Genomic DNA, 19917 nt, shown 5'->3' on the forward strand with positions numbered 1-19917 from the left:
TGGTCCACTCTGCACTGTGCTATGACACTGGCTATTGGTAACCAGGGATGCGACCATGCCCAGAGTTCCAAATAGTATTAGAATGTCAATGCCAAGTGGTTAAGAGCATCAAATTCAAGTTCTGGGGGTCAGCGTGTGGGTTCGAATCCCGGTCCTGACACTTGTGTCCTTGAGCAAGATACTTTACTATAATTACTTCTCTTCACCCAGGGGTATGAATGGGTACCTGCGAGGGTAGAGGTTGATTTTGTGAATGACAAGGCCTTTGAAGCACCACAGCAGCTCGGGGCTGTATACTCCCCGGGGAGCCGAGAAAGATTAAAGGAATGCTGATGGCCCAATGAACAGGGCACTAATGTAAAGCGCATCGATAGAGTTTATTGTGAAATGCGATAAATAAGAATTTGTTATTACTAATATTATTATTATAGTTGACTAGAGTAGTCTAACTATCGTTGACATCGACTAGACAGAGGTCAGGCATTGTTAATCAACTTATAGTCAACGCTAGTCCTTGAGCGAATTTGACCTCTGTCGTTAATTGCACCAGATGATACCCTGAGACAATTCTTCAGCTGTTGAAACGTTCAGCTTCTTGAAAAAAAAAAGGACCTTAATTTTTACCCGGCAGCAACGCTTTTGAAATCATCTTATCAATCGTCTCTCACGAACAACATCCGAACCGTCTTCTCGGCGCCTCCATATTGCTCACCACCGTCCAGTCGTCCTTCTCTTTCTCGTACATCTCGACGGAGCGGAGGTAGTCGTTACCGTCGTAGCCACCGAGGGCGTAGAGACGCTGGTTGACGGCGGCGAGTCCCACACCGCTTCGTGGGTGGTTCATCATCTGAACGTGGACCCAGACATCCGTGGCTGTGTTGTAAACCTCTACACTCGCTAGACTGTTGGTCATAACAAGATTAAATGTAAACAATCAACAAACTAATCGACAATCAACGAAGACATCACACCACATCTAGGAAATACATGTAAAGCTTTAAAACCTCAGAGTCCTTGTTACATTATGTTGTGCACATATTCTCATCAAACATTTAAAACATTATAAATTTTCTCCTAGAAGTTCTTGATACGTCTTGTTTCACAGACTTTCTTTTGAATCACTTGTCTGTTTAATCAGAACTATTCTTAGTGCATTTTAGAATCAATGCACTTTACAGTGCCCTAGTCACTGGGTCAATAACATTCATGTAATCTTTCTCTGCTCCTTGGGGAGTACACATCAGGCTGTCGTGATATTCCAAAGGTGTTTGCATACACGATATCAACCTCTACTATCGCAGGTACCCATTTATACCATCTATTGCAGGTATCCATTTCACCCTGGGTGAAGAGAAGCAATTATAGTAAAGCAGCTTGCTTAAAAGATTTGGGTACTTTTTCAAAATGTCCATAGATTTACATTAAACTTACAGGGTTTGAAGATAATGATAGTGGAAAGCTACCCCTTCAAATATTACTTACTGAGGTGCTGTAGTTTTTGAGAAATGAGTAAAACAATGTCATGAAAATACGTTAGTAAATGCTTAAAATAAAATTATTTTCATGACATTGTTTTACACATTTCCAAAAAAAAACTACAGCACCTCAGCACGTAATATTTTCAGGGAAGCTTTCTACTATCATTATCTTCAAACTGTGTAAGTTTAGTGTAAATCTGTGGACATTGTGTTTTTTGTCCTACAAAAAAGTACATAAACCCTTTAAGGACACAAGTGTCACGACCGGGATTCGAACCCACACTATGGTGACGAAACCACCCCCCCCCCCGCCTGTGGAACGACTTGCCTCTCACCCTTAGATCACGACCTGACATTTCTTCATTCAAATCCAATCTCAAAACTTACCTCTTCAGTCAAGCCTACCATTAATTTTTCCCTTGGTCATATTTTAGCGCAGTGAATAGTTTTCTAGATACCAGCGCTTTATAAGATTTATTATTATTATTATTATTTATGTTCTTAACCACTCGGCCATGACCCTATGTATATTGTGTAGTATGCAACTAAATATTGTTGAATCAAATTGAATACCGTACCTAACACTGCAGTTACATCCTCCGACCACATAAATCTTCTCTTTGAAGGATGTTGCGCTGACCATAGACCGCGCTGTGTGCATCGGAGATACAGTCCGCCATTTCTTGATCTGTTTTTATAACAAAACAAAAACCCAAAAATAATATTAGAACACAAAAGCAAACAAGTCCACAAAGTTTTATTTTAAGATTTTCTAATAAATAATAGTAATTGGGGGGGCTAATCATCCTTACTTGCAGCTAAGAGCTGAATTGCGAAGGACGCGGCTACAATGTGTTCGAGAAGCTGGCATGCAAGGGCGCCTTTGGCCGTCAGCCGCATCAACCCATTATGACCACGGAGCACAGCCAATATCGAAAGTGATTTCTCACTAGGGAGGAAAACCGGATGGTCTGGAAAACCCCCGTGGCACAGCAGAGAACAAACGAACAACTCAACTCACATATGGGCCCGGCCGGGAATTGAACCGTGATCACCTTGGTGGGAGGCGAGTGCTTTACGCACAAGCCAAACATGCCACCAATGAAAAGTGCACTTTGCAAAAAGAAAATGACCCGCCCTCCTGAATATTAAATTCTAGGTCAGGAAATAATATTTAAAATACATGTGTTTGAATTCCCACAGAGCTAAGATTGATCGGAAAGATCTAGCATCATGTAATGGTTTACAAGGTGCTGTGGCGCAATATAAAGCCAATCAAACCAGCAACACCATGGCGAACTCGTCTTTTCAGTAAGTGCACTGGGTTCTTTTTTTGCGCATTACACAACACATGAGATCTAAAACTTAAAAGCTTGTCTGGAGTACTTAATAACAGTCATTAAGTGTCTTGCTTACAGGTAAGTGTTGCGACAAGGCCTTGAACCCACACTTGGTTGATTAGAAACACCAACGTTTTAGTCAAGTGGTTTTATCACTTCAGCCCTGACAATGGTGATATAAACAATTCATCTTAAGAACTTTGTGTTTTTTTAATTTAAAGACAGTGGACACTATTGGTAATTGTCAAAGACTAGCCTTCACAGTTGGTGTATCTCATCATATGCATAAAATAACAAACCTGTGAAAATTTGAGCTCAATCGGTCATCAAACTTGCGAGATAACAATAAAAGAAAAAAACACCCTTGTCACACGAAGTTGTGTGCGTTTAGATGGTTGATTTCGAGCCCCCAAATTCTAAACCTGAGGTCTCGAAATCAAATATGTGCAAAATTACTTCTTTCTCGAAAACTATGGCACTTCAGAGGGAGCCGTTTCTCACAATGTTTTATACCATCAACCTCTCCCCATTACGCATCCCCAAGAAAGGTTTTATGCTAATGAATATTTTGAGTAATTACCAATAGTGTCCACTGCCCTTAAGATATAATTTTTTTTATAAATATTTTACCATTGGAGAGTAGCATTCAACACTGTTGAGGTCTGCGGAGCCGTCGTATCCTCCGATAACAAAAATGCCAGAACCGTGGGCTACTGCTGCAGCCATACTTCGTGGTGATGTCATGTCTAATAATAAGAATAAAAAACAATGACAATTTATAAAATGAAAAACAATTGCAGATCGACTACGCCTCAAGGCGCTGTAAGGAAACAAAATATTCCAAACAAGACAAAATATTCAATTTTTTTTAATAAGGAACTAGATACTAAAAAAAAAAACACTGTCCAAAAGTTACAATATACACAATCCTATAAAAAAGATGATACCTAAAACTCAAAAGAATATATTCAGACTTTCTTTGTGAAACAGACCCCAGACCTTGTTGTATGTGACCAGATTCAAAGTGAGAAAACACATCCTACATGTTGGTCCTGGCAACATGGGTTGACGGAAGGGGGTAGGTTCGGCAGGGCAGGTTTAGGACGGGTTGGAGTAAGAAGGGGAGGGGGGATTTCAGTGAGAGATACCTAGGTACTAGTTATGTCCAAGAATTCTATTACATTCCAATACTGCTGATTTTAAATCTCTGACCTTCAGGGAGTACAGAATACGTATGAAAAGAATGGCCTCGAAAGGGAACACAGATTTAAAGACACTGGACAATAATGGTAATTGTCAAAGACTAGTCTTCACAGTTGGTGTATCTCAACATATGTGCATAAAAAAAAAAACTGTGAAAATTTGAGCCCAATCGGTCGTCGAAGTTGCAAGATATAATTAATGAAAGAAAAAAAACACCATTGTCACACCATGGTGCGACAGGGTGTGACCTTAAGGCGCTCATGGGAAAATGCTACGTGTACATGAACAGGTATGCATTAAAGGCACTGGAAACTTTTGGTAGTTATCAAAGACCAGTATTCTCACTTGGTGTATTCCAACATACGAGCAAAATAACCAATCTGTAAAAATTTGGACTCAATTGGTCATCGAAGCTGCAAGAAAAAACGACCTTGTTGCACAATTAATGTGTGTGCTTGTAGATGCCTAAAAAATGTTTAACTTCTTTTATAATTATTTCAAATTTATTTTTTAGTTTAGTATTTACGTAGGTAAAAAATAACCTCTTTCTCAAAACTATGTTACATTTCGAGGGAGCCGTCTCTCAGTGTTTATAAAAAATACATGTACTATCAACAGCTCTCCATTGCTTGTTACCAAGAAAGTTTTGATGCTAACAATTATTTGGAGTAGTTACCAATAGTGTCCACTGCCTTTAAGGAGAGCATGACTTTACAAAACCTGAACCTACACATGTGTAAATAATGAACAATATTTACTCTACGATGTCATCAGCTTCCACATGACACGACATTTATTGTATTGTATTGTTCAATGAAATCATGGGATATACATGTAGTAACATTTAACAAAACAAATAGACTGCCTATCAATGCCACACAATAGAGTAGGATCGCAACGACCCTCAAAAAAGAAAAACCTCAGACTTTGTTCACAACACGATGCCAGACCAGGGTCAAATTTCATAGAGCTTCTTATAAAAAAAAGCAGAAAGTGTTGCTTAACAATTTTCAGCTTAGCAGAAAAGAGCAGGATACCAGTCACAAATTGTATATGTGACATTGTATTGTGGCTGGTAACCCTGTTCTAGAAGCATATTGCTTTCTCCAGAAGACAATCAGAGCATACTGATTGAAACGTCGAGTAGAAACCAAAGGTGTTTTTCAGAATCACCTCAAACTCATTAAAGGGAAGCTACATGTTTGGTAATTGTCAAAGACCAGTCTTCTCACTTGGTGTATCCCATCCCCATCATAACCATAAAATAACAAGCCTGTGAAAATTTGGGCTCAATTGGTCATCGAAGTTGCCAGAAAATGATGAAAGTAAAAACACCCTTGTTGGACGAATTCGTGTGCTTTCAGATAAGAATAAAAGACTTCTAGCCAGAAGTCTTTGTGAGAAATTACCTATTTCTAAAAAACTACGTTACTTCAGAGCGAGTCGTTTCCCATAATGTTTTATACTATCAACAGCTCTCCAATGCTCGTTACCAAGTCAGTTTTTAAGTTAATATTTGTTTTGAGTAGTTACCAAACGTGTACCTTCCCTTTAAAGACACTGGACACTATTGGTTATTGTCAAAGACCAGTCTTCTCACTTGGTGTATCTCAGCATATGCATAAAATAACCAACCTGTGAAAATTTGAGCCCAATCGGTCATCGAAGTTGCAAGATAATAATGAAAGCAAAAACACCCTTGTGACACGAAGTTGTGTGCTATCTGATGCTTGACTTCGAGACCTCAAGTTCTAAACTTGAGGTCTCGAAATCAAACTCGTGGAAAATTACTTCTTTCTCGAAAACTACGTCACTTTAGAGGGAGCTGTTTCTCACAATGTTTTATATTATCAACCTCTCCCCATTACTGGTAATCAAGAAAGGTTTTGTGATGATAATTATTTTGAGTAATTACCAATAGTGTCCACTGCCTTTAAGAGATTACCCTTACATGTACATACATGGTGTTACTGCAAACCTTACTACCCGGTACTGTATATCATAATATCAAACTTACTTGCAATTGTACTGGTAGCAATCAAATTAGGTTTTCCGGTTTGAGTATAAAGATGGGCTGAGAGATTTCTACAACATACAATGTACATGTAGGCTACAACTACACAGGCTGTAGCTACATGTCTGGGCCAGTAAATTAATGAACAGACAAGCCTGGTGGTCTTACAGTATCTTTCAATGGGAGACTTTCTGGGACGATAGAGGGCAGCAGACTTACCGGGTAAATCCATTGTTCTCAGAATTATGCGCATGTTCAGAACTACGTAAACAATGGAAATTTACCCGGTATGTCTGCTGCCACCTAGTGTTGGAAAGTCTCCTATTGAGTTTTAATTCAATTGGGTCTTTCAATTGAGTAACTTCATGTTTTTGTCCATGAATGGCACATTTAGTTTTATGTTAATTCTTTACCTGGAGTATCCTTCCATTCATTCGTGTTTGGATCATATCTCTCCACCGTTCTCAGACTAGTCATTCCGTCGTAACCTCCAAAGGCGTAGACGTATCCCCCAGATGCAGCTACCGCAACGCTACTGCGAGGTTCTCGTAGAGCCGCAAGGTAGCGCCACGTACTGCTTTGAGGGTCAAAGCACTCCACTATGTTCAGCGCCGTGTTGTCGGCGCCGCCTACTGCATAGAGGATCTTGTCGAGCATGACGGTACCGACACCACGCCTTGGGGAGCTCATGGGCGTTATGGAGGTCCAGCAGTTTAGTGCTGGGGTGTAACGCTCGACTGTACTTAGGGTTGTTCGGCCGGGACTCATTTCGCCTCCTGTGTGAATATTGAAGAAGAAAAAAACAGCTTGCAATGTGTTCGAATCCCATCTAGGATTTTTTTTACGGAAAAAGTACTGAGTGCATAGTGGTGCTTACACATTGATAATCATAAAACCAAATAAAAACATATTAAACACAGTTTCCCATTTTTGGGGTGAGGCATACAAACACAGGGCTGCCAACCGTTGCATTTTGCAGTCAGAGAGATTGTGTACAGACATTTAGAATTACATTCAACATAATAGAGAAAAATTTCTGAAAAAACTCTTTGTGATTTACATGCTAGGAAGCTAGGATTGGGGTTAGGGTTAGTAGGGGTGTCAGAATGCACGGGTGTCAAAAATAATATAGGGGTGTCGGACCATGTACCGTAGGCGTGCAACCTTCAATGGGCCTTTTATAGCAGTAACATCTCTTGCAAGTTTTAAAAACAGAAATGCAACCTGGAAATTCCCACTTTCCATTTTGATGAAGGCTCCAACTTTTGGAAGCCCACAAAAGATACTCAATGACGTGGAACTGTCATTGTTCAAATTGAAAAAGAAAACCAAACAACAGAACAATGACCCCCCCCCCCCTTCATCACGACGGGATTCCCTTTACCATATTTACGTTAGAATGATCAACAATGCAGGTTGTACAAAACCCTTCCTGTTTTCATAAGATTTGGTAAGTACATGTAAAGTTTGTACCATGATTATTACAATTTTCCTTGGCATTCAATGATTAAAAATATTTATATTCCCCCTGGACAGGATGCCAATCCATCGCAGCATTTTCCCAGCTCTCGGAGGTACTTGTTCTCCTGGGCGGAGAGAAGCAATTATGACACAGTGCCTTTACTCAAATTTCCAAAATCCTGGCTAAAGCCTTAATAATGTCACAAAAATCGTCTCAGGTTTAGCGAGTAAAACTACTTACCAGTTCTAGTGTAAAAAATAACATATAAATGCCATAAATGGTATAAATACCATTACTGGTAAATATGTTTTGCATGCTAAAATAATTTTTGTCTCACTGAGAAGTTATTTTTGGAACTTGCTTTACTCGTTTCTCAAAAACTTTGAGTACTGACTGTATCAACTTAGCAAGTAATATTTTAAGGGAAGCTTTCTACTAGTACTATCACTAACTTCAAACCGTGTAAGTTTAATGTTATCTGTGGACATTGTGTTTTGTGTCCTACAAAAAGTACCCAGACCCTTTAGAGGAACACGCTGCCTTGGATCGGTCGAGTTGGTCTTTGAAAAGCGTTTGTAACCGTTTTTCACAATGCATCTGGTTTGAAAGATGTTGTAAAAGTAGAATACAATGATCCACACAAATATGCCTCGAAATTGCGTGGTTTTCCTTCTACCTCGTTTTATAAAAACGGTTAAAAACGATTTTCAAAGACCAACTCGACCGATCCAAGGCAACGTGTTCCTTTAAGACCCAGGCCTGATACTTCACAGAGGCAACGGAGGCGATTGCCTCCGTTGCCCCTGGCCATTGCCTTGGTGCCCTTGAAATGCTCCAGTAGAAATATACAATTTCCTCATAGGGTGCCCTTTGCCAAAGAGAAAATGCCTTGGTGCCCTTGCCCTTTCAAAAACGAAGCATACAGGCCTGATTTAGACCAATCATAGTGCTTTGTGAAACAGAGCCAAGAAATAGCAATATCTGGAAGGGTATATATGAGTTTGCTGTAATCTAATGTATTATACCTTACCTACGACATAAATATACAGCGACCGACTGAATGAATGTCTCGGCAAGGTTCGAATGCTGACCTCCCAATGAAGACCAGGATAGAACTGACTTGAGTGATACCGTCTTGCCTCATCAAAGAAACTTTTGCACCTCTCATCTTCGGTGACAAACCGATCATCCTTGACGCGACTGTGAAGAAACTCCCATGACATGAGGGGCAGCCGTACATGCTCGAAGATCTCCCCGACCCGTTTACATTGTTCCGGGTTATGACTGAGGTACCGCATAACCGAGACATAGACGTCTTCTTCTTTAGGGACGTTGAGGGCGTCCCGTTTCACGAGGTCGATCAGATCCTCGATGCTTAGATGCAGGAACTCCTCCTGCAGTGCGACCTGACAAAAGTTTTGTTGTGCGAAAATGTCCGCGGCTTGTTGCAACTCGAAGCATCCGTGTGATTCGGCGAACGCACGGATGCCGAGACAATTTGACGGGTGCATCTGCGTTATGAGAAAAGCGCAACACAGGCTTATGACGGGATCAATCTGCAGGACGCAAGCTGCTTTGAGTACTGACTGGACGTTCTCCTCCGTTACATTTACTTTTGCCGAGTACGCAAAGTTAACAATCTCTTTTATCGCGACGTGATCCATATCTTGTATGGTCACGGATTTCTCACGGCATTCTTTTAGCTCGCTAGTGAACATGGCGTTGAAGTAAGGACTACAAGCTGCCAGGACCAATCGATGTGCCTGAAAAGCATGGCCCTGGACCATCAGTGTGACATCGCAGAGTTCTCGTTTCAGATACATGGTGTGCATCAGCGACAGCATCCCTAGGGCGTGGTTGTGACGTAAATCCAACATATCGTCAGTCTCACTGCTACTAATGACCTCGTCCTGGATGCGGGCTCGTTTGCTTGGAGTCCATGCGCTACTCTGCCGAATGAATGTTGGCGTTTCGTTTTCCTCAAGCAAATCTGCCATAATAACAACGCTGTCGTCTGTCACACATCAATCACACTCTTTTACCAACCTGTGTGTAGGAACAATTTACAATGTATTTTTATACAGTGTTTTGAGAAAATAGATGTAGCTTTTGTTTTTGATGAATTAACTGCATGACTGACCCCAAGTGCTAAGTGCAAAGCCTTTACGCGATATGGGGTCCGGGGTCCACCTACATGTATAAAGGCCCCGGTATATTTTGATTGCATAGTGCTGTATGTATGATCTTGGTGCCATCATCAGGGAACACCTCAGCAGAGTGCATCACCGTGATGCACTCTGCTGAGGTGTTCCCTGATGATGGCCACTTCCTCCTGAATTCTGAGCAAAAGGGACACCTTTGAAAGACATAAAACTAGACATTTGAGTCGCGACTTTAATAATTAGACAGGCGAGTTCTTTTTTTCCTTTTTTTAAGTGTCAACACAGAACAGACAAAAAGCGTATTTGTAGTGAATTCCTTTAAGAATAAATAAGACTTTCTTTGTGCACAAAAGACGCACGCTTTTGTTCCTTTCTTCTTTTGAAAACTGCTGAGGTGTAACGACAACGAGGGGCGCATAGCAAATGCTCGTCCACTTCATCGTCAGCTCTGGTCAGAGAAGGTTCTCGATTATCAAAGCAGTTTTTTTCGCTACTATTTTCCTTAGCCAATGTAGCAGGTTTGGACTTGGCTTGGTGGTGTTTGCCCCTCACAGGGAAGAACCTGCTCATTGGTTAAAGTTGTAAGTAGTAAATATTAATTATTGTTAATTAGTAATTACCCCGCCTAGGCAGTTGCAGGCACATTCCCATAAATTAAGGCCTCGGCAGTTGCAGGCCAATCTAATTTGTATTGTTGGTAAAGGTATAAAATTACTAGCCTCTTACCACAAAAACTGGTGATCCCGACATTGAACATTTACAGTATTATGATAAGATTTTTGTTTGTTGCTGATTCTAGAGGAAATAAGTTTTCCAAGTATTCTAAGCCTAAAGATAAGGCATTTCATTTTACAATCGACTTTATTACTTTACGTGGTGCCAAAATTTATAACTTGGTAGGACCTACCATTCGTAGACTGAGTTCATACGGTGCTAAGGACGTTGTGGTTGTACGCCTAGCAGCCGGCATTAATGACCTCACTACATTTGTATATGATGTAACACATGAGTACCGTGTATTGAAATCTTCCAATCATACATCAGAGAGCTTATTTCAAGAACTGAGTAATTTTGAGAACGCCATTTTAACGGCGAGAGCAAATACCCTGGTAACTTTTACCACTATTCCTCCCGCCTCGTTTGCTAAATTTCAAACCAGCAAAAAGCTACGTGTGCCAATCATTCCACAGGCCGACATTCAAAAGTTTCAGCATCATCACGACTCTATTATAGATGAGGTAAACGAGAAGATTATTTCACACAATAGCATTCCGCAGGGTGGAGTCTTATTGAGATCATTGTCCTGGCACAATACAATACGTAAAGTTGAAAAGAGAACAAGACGTGGAAAAACTACAAGTAACAAAAGAAACCACTTTGCCCATTTATATGACGGTTTGCATGGCGACTCTAAACTAAAACAGCGCTGGTTTCTGGAAATGTACAAGTCGTTTGAGTTTGACCACACTACTTTGCAAAAATTGAAGTGATTTTCCAGACTCGCCATTTTAAGTAAAGTACATTTGATTTATCATGCCTACTGATCCACAGGTTAAAACTGAGCCACTCGCGGCTGTAAGCCTAAAATTGCCGCCATTTTGGCGAAATGACCCGATTATTTGGTTTGCTCAAGTAGAGGCTCAGTTTCAGACTCGGCAGATCACTAGTCAGTTGACCAAATTCTCATATGTTGTTTCATCATTGCAACCCGAAATTGCACAGGAAGTTAGAGATTTGTTAATTTCCCCACCTGCTGAAAATCCATATGATAACCTCAAGATAGAACTAGTAAAACGTACCTCAGAGTCTGAACAAAAAAGACTACACCAGCTACTAATCTCTGAAGAACTGGGAGATAAAAAACCATCCCAACTTCTACGTCGTATGAAACAGTTGCTTGGCGAAAACAACTTGGAAGACAAAATTCTTAGGCAGTTATTTTTGCAACGGTTGCCACAAAATGTGCAACTAATTTTGGCTTCCTCTAGTGATGCTCTTGACCTAGAACAATTGGCTCTCATTGCAGACAAGATTCTAGAAGTAGCAGTTCCACATTCAGTGTCCACTGTCAATGTAGGTGCTGCAGCTACTCAATCAATGAGTGTGCCGCAGTCATTTGATTATCGCTTAGGTGAACTTCAATCACAGGTTTCACAATTAACCATGATGGTTCAAAATCTAGTTACCAGTGAGTCCATCAGCCCACACTCTAGATCATACGACAATCGTGGACGTTCCCAAGAGCGCCGTTCACGAAATGCCTCTCGTTCACGCAGTAGTTCAAAGTCGAATCAAGAACGAGCTAGTACAGAATGCTGGTATCATTGGAGATTTGGTAACAAGGCACATAAGTGTGTAAAACCATGTACTTTTGTTGAGAATGCACAAACTCAGGAAAACTAGAACGCCAGCAACTTAAGGCGACAAGTGTGTCTGGCAATCCTCAAAGTCGTCTCTTTTATATCACAGATAGGATATCTGGTACTAGATTTTTGATTGACACAGGTGCCGAAGTTAGCGTGTTACCCCCAACTAAAACGGACAAAAAGAACTCAAGTCCTTATACTTTACAAGCAGTAAACAAATCCACTATTGCCACCTTTGGTGAAAAGTCTATGACAATTGACATTGGATTAAGACGAGCATACAAATGGATTTTTATTATTGCTGAAGTTCCCTTCCCGATTATAGGTGCAGATTTTTTGAGGCAATTTTCCTTGGTCGTGGACGTAATAGTAGTATAGCCGGGTAGTACGTGTCACTGAGTGTCAGTTTCTGTGTCTATGATGATCAATGGTAATTTCAATGGATTAGCATCCATGATTTGACCATTTCCTTCCCCCACGATTTCGACTTTTGAGCAGGCAGTTTTGAGCATGTTGAGTGACAATGCAAAAAAAAACAAAAAAAAACGATCGACCTAATGACTATGTGTACGTAGGCCTACATTGAATTGATTCAGAAAGAAGCAAAACAATTAAACTACAAAACTAAACAGAACATCCCCAGAATACATAAAAAATAGACCTTGGAATTCGTAAATCTGATGTTTTGAGCGAGTTTACCGAGTTTTCCACTGAGCTTGCTTTTTTTACCGGTTGCGTAGGGTTGCTAGTGGTCTCCTGAGCCCGCCGGTTCGCTGGTCACCCGGCCCGCCCGGTCATTCGCAGGGCCCGCCCCCGCCAACCAAAAGGCAACACAAAAGTGCGGGCGTGCCAACATCGTCATGCTGCACCTTCGGTAAAAGAATTAGCACACAAATGCATGTACAAACTCGGGAAATGTTTACCTACCTGCCCAAATGTAGAATACTTAGTGACGACCAATGTAAAGTTGCTGAGTGTTTGAGGAAAAAGACAAAATAATGCGACAAACTCTTTTTTCGGTTCATGCACGCATGCCTGCATCTTCGGTTGTCCATGCATGCACGTCGTGCACTACCAAGTCTGTTACCCTGATAAACAAACCATTAGTTAAACCTTATGGCGGGGTTGGGTTTCAGACCAAGTGGAACCCCCCGTGGGACGGTTTCATTTTTATAAAGGGGTTAACTATACTTTATTTACCAAAACTCCAATTTAAGCTCATAAGTTAGCTTTATATTTTTTGCTTAATTTTAACAATTATTAAATTAAAGCAAATTAAATGCATGTTTTCAAATATTAATATTCTATAAAAGTTTCCCCTTGTTCGTTCCAAATAGATTGTTTTAGGTATCGTTGCCTAGCAGAATAAATGGTTGTAGTTGATGAATAAAACAATCTTATTTGAATAAATTTATTCTCTTTTATAACGTTTTGACCACCTGTCCAGTTGTCACGTACATTTTTTTCTTCTTCTCAGATCGACACCCCGCCCTTGCCATCTAGCAAAAAAATCCTTAATTATATATCACCTTGTAAAAATATCAGGCTTTCATAGTCTACTGTCATTTTAATTTAAATAAGCTTTAGTAGTTTTTGGTGACCAACCATCTTCCATCCCATTCATAAATTATTAGTAGGCGCGGCTTATTCAGCTAACCTAATGAATAATTCATAGTAGTCGCTGTTCTCGTAATGTACAACACAAAATGCATGGTACATTTGTATCTCATGTACGGCCAATGTGTACGGACCTTTTCCACCATTCATTTCCGGGGTTATGTGTCAAGAGAAGCGATGAAAATTCTAAGGTGATTATTTTGTTCTGTGATGATGATTCCTGTTTAGGACACAAATGATCGGCTGTCACGAAACAGAAAGCTGAAGGTCTATTCTGTTATGTATGAAAGGTAAGCTGCATTTATCGAGGGTTTTGGACAAAACTTTTGTCAAAAGAACAAAAAAGAGTTACGTTGACATATAATCTCGGAAAGAAATGGCACTTTCATTTCAACACACAGCGAAAGACATTTGTCCTTGACACTCACTGTGATGAATCGATGAAAAGCACTGGAATTGCATTGCTGCTGCTATCCTGTTTAACTGCTGGTTATGTGCTACGGTGGTATATCGCTAAAAATATTTATAAGACTACATATTATAATACAAACCGCAAAAGAGGAAGGAAGATCGCCCATGAATCCAATGATGTAAAACAATTTGTAAATAATCATGATGGATCGTTATTTTGAATTTGATTGTAATTGTTGCAATTTGTAATTTATCTACAAATAATCAGTAGATAGAATCCTACCTCCATAATTATAGTATATCTTGTAAATATTGCCTGTTGCCCCCCCCCCCCCCCAAGGATATTTTGCAGTGAACCGTCTGTATGGTTACTCACTGCTCAGTGTACTGTGTTGTAACTTGTAATTGTATTGTAAGTGCATGCAATGCAAAGCTAAGTGGTTTGCTCTAAAAAGCGGTTTAAAATTATTCATGTTTTAGGTAAGTGCAGTCTTCTTGGGGACATCTGCAAAGTGCAAGTTGCATAGATTGCTTGGCAAAATTTGTTAGTTCTGGGTAGGCTCACACGGCACTATCCACTGTGGCTAGCCTTGCCCTTAGCTAGCTACAGCACTGATGCTATGATGAGAGCCCCAGGTAATTGGTCTGTCTTGGATGTAACTTTCTGTGTGAATATTATTAATTGGTCTTTATTTCATCGACACAGATAGCACCTTAACAAGCAATGAATTTCAAGAAAGTCATATAAACAGCATCTCCGCTGCCGTGCTAATGCTCTAGGTGGTTCACAAGTCCACCAACCTAACCTTCCTGTCCTCTTTGAGACCAGCTACCGTGCAAATGCTCCAGGTGGTTCACAAGTCCACCAACCTAACCTTCCTGTCCTCTCTGAAGCCAGCTACTGTGCAAATGCTCCAGGTGGTTCACAAGTCCATCAACCTTACCTTCCTGTCCTCCCTGAGGCAGGCATCTCCAAGATGGCAGCCCTCCTCTGCTCCTTAGTGGCACTTTCTGAGAAAGCCGCCAATCTTGCCCGTATCATCCGCTCGGAGAAGGCCCTCTTTGACCTCCTGGTGGAGGAGAAGAAGGGAGAGCAGAAGAACAAGAGGTTCCTCCAGGACTTCAAAACGCTGGGTGACGTCTTAATCCAAGAGATGATAAGACATGACATCGCTCAAAAGGTACATCAGCATTATCTTTGTTGGCCAAATGCCAGTTAAAACACCAGCGGAGCATTGTAAACCTTTCCTTTAAAGGGAAGGTATGTTTGGTAATCACTTATACAAATTAATGGCAATAAAAACTATTGTCCAAAAGCATACAGAAGTCTTCGATAGTAAAACATTTTGAGAAACATATACTTCATGACTTCTTTTTAACTAATGTGGTTATCATATCAGTTTTTATGCCCCAAAATTTGAATCTGAGAAGCGTTACCACAGTAATGTTTTTCAGATTGTGTGATCATATCAGAGATTATTCTCAGAGCTTTCTGCGTGGACATTTTTCGCTCCGGATTCTGAGCGATATCTCAAAAACCGCAATCATCTGAATTTTTTTTTAGTTGTACATCTACATTTGTACAGGATTGCAACAATCGAATGGATCCAAAAACTAAAAGTACCCCTTTCCTTTAAAGCTTGAAACCAATGTCTAGATCCTACAATTCTCTTCTTAAATAGTTTCCCAGCCTGGAGGACAATGTCTTTGGAGAGGAGAGCAACACATTCACCAACACCCTTGGGGAGTCCATCACAGTAGCTGTGCAACCCACCGAGGCCCAAACATGTACTCTCCTGACCAAGGTGCTAGATGGAAATGCTTGTGCTGCATCGTTATTAGCCAAGGCAGTTCATCAGGAGATTCACATGCCACCTGATTCAAGACTGGATAATTTAAGCGTAGAGGTGGATTTTGATTCTCTGGGAATTTGGATTGATCCTATTGGTAAGTTTTCTGTGTACTGGACAAGGAACTACATGGAGATACCAGGTGTGAGTTGGCAAAAACAAAAAGGATGTATTATTGTTGGTTCTTTCTGAAAAGGAGCTTTCTTGTCATGTCAATCCAAGGACTCTTATAAAAGTGAACTTAATCACTGTACTGGATAAGGATAACAGGTGCGAGTTGGCATAGACATTTTTTTAATGGAGCTTTCCAATTTTCCAGATATTTGCAAATTTCCTTCTATTAAATCGTTGCGGTACCATCTGCTAAGAACATCGGATTTGAACTGCCTCTAGCTATCGGGCAATCTCGGTGGTCTGGTTGGTAGGACACAGCTCTAGAATTGCAAGGAGTCATGGGCTAGAATCCCATCCCAGCCTATGTCTGTTTCTTTTTAAAGAGCTGGGGAAAGTACTGAGTATACTAACACACATCAGTGTACATACATGTATATGGGTAAAACCAAAATTAATAATGATCATCATCAAAAGCAGGACAGTTCTTTTCAGCACTGAAGTAGAATAAAGAAAGACAGTTTTCTAAAAAAACAAACTCTACCTGGAAAGTAGATACACACATGGTGTTAATGCAAACCAAACATATAATGATCATCATCTTTCACATTTTCGGTTTTAATCTCAGATGGGACGGCGCAATACATCAAAGGGCGTAGTGAGGACACACCAGCAGACGGTATACACGAAGAAGGTCTTAAATGTGCAATAATACTAATAGGAGTGTTTAATAGAAACAATGGGGATTCACTGATGGGTGTGGTGAATCAGCCATTTGACATCATTGACCAGGGCGACCGGTAAGTCAAAAACTGAAACAAAATATTACCTTCAAGGCAAAGTATACCTTTGGTTTTTGGAAACTGTACGAGTTTTTCAATCCAATAGAATGTAGATATATACAATAAAACTAACCTGTGTAAATTACGTTTCAAAAGGTTGTAGACTTTTTGAGATAACACCCAAAAATCTTGAGCGGTTACATGTAGGTCCACGCAGGAAGAATAATCTGCAATAGGAGACTTTGGGACGCTAGGTGGCAGCAGACTTACCAGGTAAATGTCCATTGTGTACGTAGTTCTGAGCATGCGCACATTACCGAGAACAATGGATTTTACCAGTTAAGTCTGCTGCCACCAAGCGTCCCAAAAGTCTCCCATTGGAATACACAATCTGAGAAATCCACAGGCATATTATTCTGGTTGGATTTGAGCCAAAAAATGTCCTACAACTAGAACATTGAGATTGGCCGGTAGCTTGAGGCAGTTAGATTTTTATATTGTAGCAGCTAGTACCGCAACAAACATTTATGTTAACTTTCCATCCAGTTAAAGAATACTATTTGGTTTTACCCAAGATTGATGTTGTGTACATGTTGCCGACATCAACAATGTAAATTGTTTTTCAATACTATTACCCCCCCCCGAGTTCAATTTCACAAAGATAGTCCCAACTTAAGACTAGTCCTAGGAGTTCTTAAAAACTTAAGACTAGTTCTAAGTAAGCATGAGTAACGATCCTCTTAACTCAAGAGATAAGACTAGTCTTAACTATTTGTGAAACCAACCCCTGTTCTAATTCTCAGTTGGCGAGGTCGTCACGTCTGGGGTGTAAGCTGTGGGGACACTCAGGTCAACTCCCTCCCGTCCATGCCAGCAAACAACGACCCCTCTACCCCTGGCATCTCGGTCATACTCAGCCGGAGCGAGGAGGAAGACATCAAGACGGCCCTTCGCCCCATCACGGACGGTAAGGTCAAATATGCGGGCGGGGCAGGCTACAAAATGCTGTGTACGATCGACTATTTGGTCGACGCCTACATACTTTCTAAGGGTAGTACGTTCAAGTGGGATACGTGCGCCCCACATGCTATTCTTAAATCAATGAATGGAGGGATGGCGAATCTCGCAAAAGCTCTGGAGATTTATCGAGAATTTGTGAAGAAGGGGAGTGGAGATGGTTCAGATTCAGCTGGTCTGGATCTGAGAGAGGCGGAGTTGAGGTATGAGGAGCCTGATGCCAATGGGAGTAAAGAAGCGGGACAGAAGTGGGCTAATGCGGGGGGGATAGTCGCCTATCGGAGCAAAGATGTGCTATTACAAGTCCTGGAGACACTATCAAATTATTCCAACTTGTAAAGATCACTTCTGATATGGGGGCTAGGGGGTGGGAAAGATGGACCAAACAGTGTGTGTTTTGGGGGGATAGTCAATCATCGAAGCAAAGATGTGCTAATAGGAGTCTTGAAGGCACTTTCAAATTATTCCAACTTGTAAAGATCACTTCTGATATGAGGGGTGGGGGTGGGAATGATGGACCAAACAGTGTGTGTTTTGGGGGATAGTCGTTTATCAAAGCAAAGATGTGCTAATAGAAGTCTTGAAGACACTTCCAAATTATTCCAACTTCTAAGGAGCACATTGGAGATGGGTGGGGGTGGGAAAGATGGACCAATCAGTGTGTGTTTTTATTCAAAGCAATTTAAAGTTTGTGGTCTTGGTTACTGTGGTTTAGTGGTTAGACTGCAGGACTTGCAATCACAAGGTTGTGGGTTCAACTCCTACATGTACCAAGCTATCAGCTGATTCCACATTGGGTGTAACATTTATTATTAAAAACTAAATCAGGACACAGCGCACAATGTGCCTTCCCTGGTTGCGTTGGTTAGTGGTTAGACTGCAGGACTTGCAATTACAGGGTTGTGGGTTCAAATCCTACCAATTTAACTAGTTAAAAAAAAAAAAAAAAAAAAAAACCCAGACAATTAACTAGTTTTAGTATTGTCATCTAGTTACCAAATCATAATTTCTTGATTTGCGCAACTCATAATCATGGGTTCGAATCCTACCCAGTTAACTGCTGATTTCACAATGACTAGAATAAGTATTGTCGTCTAGTTACTGAATCACAATTTCTTGATTTGCGCAACTCACAATCATAGATGTTGAACCAATGTTTATATGGGAGAGATTGGCTGTTGCCGGCTTGCCGTTCATATCCCCTTGTGGGAGCTTGCCGATTTCCAGAGTAGGATGATCATCTAAACATTAACAAACAAACATGTAGAATTCACTGCCAGATAGGGTGTTTTTCTTCTTCTCACGATAGAGTCTTGAAAAAGTCAGTGTAACTGATAGGTAAATTGTTGATGTCCACTTTTGTAAGTTAAATGTTATAGCAGTGCGCACATGAAGAGTCTTGTTGAGCACTTTTCAGAACATGGCAACAGATTTACCAGGTAAATCCATTGTTAGTGGTAATGTGCGCATGCTCAGAACTACGCAAACAATGGAAATTCAAGTCTGCTGCCACCTAGCATTCAAAAGTCTCCCATTGATCGTTGAAGTTGCAAAAAAATAGCGATGGAAGGGACAAAACCTTGTTGCGTGGAATTGTGTGCTTTCATTTACCTGTTCTCGGATTCAAATTTTCTGGTGAAAACATTTACCTCTTTCTCAACATTACTTCAAAGTGAAGGGTTTTAAAGACACTGGACATTATTGGTAATTGTCAAAGACCAGTCTTCTCACTTGGTGTATCTCAACACATACACAAAATAACAAACCTGTGAAAATTTGAGATCAATTGCGAGATAACTATGAAAGAAAAAACACCCTTGTCACACGAATTTGTGTGCTTTCAGATGCTTGATTTCGAGACCTCAAAATCTAATTCTGAGGTGTTTAAATCAAATCCCCGGAGAATTACTTCTTTCTCGAAACTACGTCACTTCAGAGGGAGCTGTTTCTCACAATGTTTTGTACTACCAACCTCTCCCCCCATTACTTGTTACCAAATAAGGTTTTATGCTAATAATTATTTTGGGTTATTACCAAAAGTGTCGACCGCCTTCAAATACAAGTAGGTACCAACTGTTCGCAGTTTTTAATCATATATTACCAA

The 19917-nt window shown here is 40.5% G+C and overlaps 2 protein-coding genes across 3 annotated transcripts; one reads left to right on the plus strand and one right to left on the minus strand.

Moving 5' to 3' along the window:
• Positions 1-358: 358 nt before the first annotated feature.
• On the minus strand, positions 359-13056 carry LOC117300334 (kelch-like protein diablo). Of its 2 annotated transcripts, none has more exons than XM_033784086.1 (6): positions 12953-13056; positions 8528-9543; positions 6449-6811; positions 3449-3564; positions 2057-2166; positions 359-902 (listed from the first exon to the last, which is right to left on the minus strand). In XM_033784086.1, the coding sequence occupies exons 2-6, from the start codon at positions 9492-9494 to the stop codon at positions 665-667; spliced, it is 1794 nt and encodes a 597-aa protein (XP_033639977.1). In that variant the 5' UTR covers positions 9495-9543; positions 12953-13056; the 3' UTR covers positions 359-664. The 2 variants fall into 2 exon arrangements, with proteins under 2 accessions (XP_033639977.1, XP_033639978.1); XM_033784087.1 differs by lacking the exon at positions 12953-13056 and adding an exon at positions 12725-12787.
• Positions 13057-14784: 1728 nt separating this feature from the next.
• LOC117299810 (inositol polyphosphate 1-phosphatase-like) lies at positions 14785-18740 on the plus strand. Its single transcript, XM_033783334.1, has 4 exons — positions 14785-15234; positions 15736-16000; positions 16643-16814; positions 17600-18740. The coding sequence occupies exons 1-4, from the start codon at positions 15031-15033 to the stop codon at positions 18150-18152; spliced, it is 1194 nt and encodes a 397-aa protein (XP_033639225.1). The 5' UTR covers positions 14785-15030; the 3' UTR covers positions 18153-18740.
• The last annotated feature ends 1177 nt before the right edge of the window (positions 18741-19917 follow it).

The sequence above is a fragment of the Asterias rubens genome, chromosome 15 (genome assembly GCF_902459465.1).
Source record: "Asterias rubens chromosome 15, eAstRub1.3, whole genome shotgun sequence".
Taxonomy (NCBI): Eukaryota; Metazoa; Echinodermata; class Asteroidea; order Forcipulatida; family Asteriidae; genus Asterias; species Asterias rubens.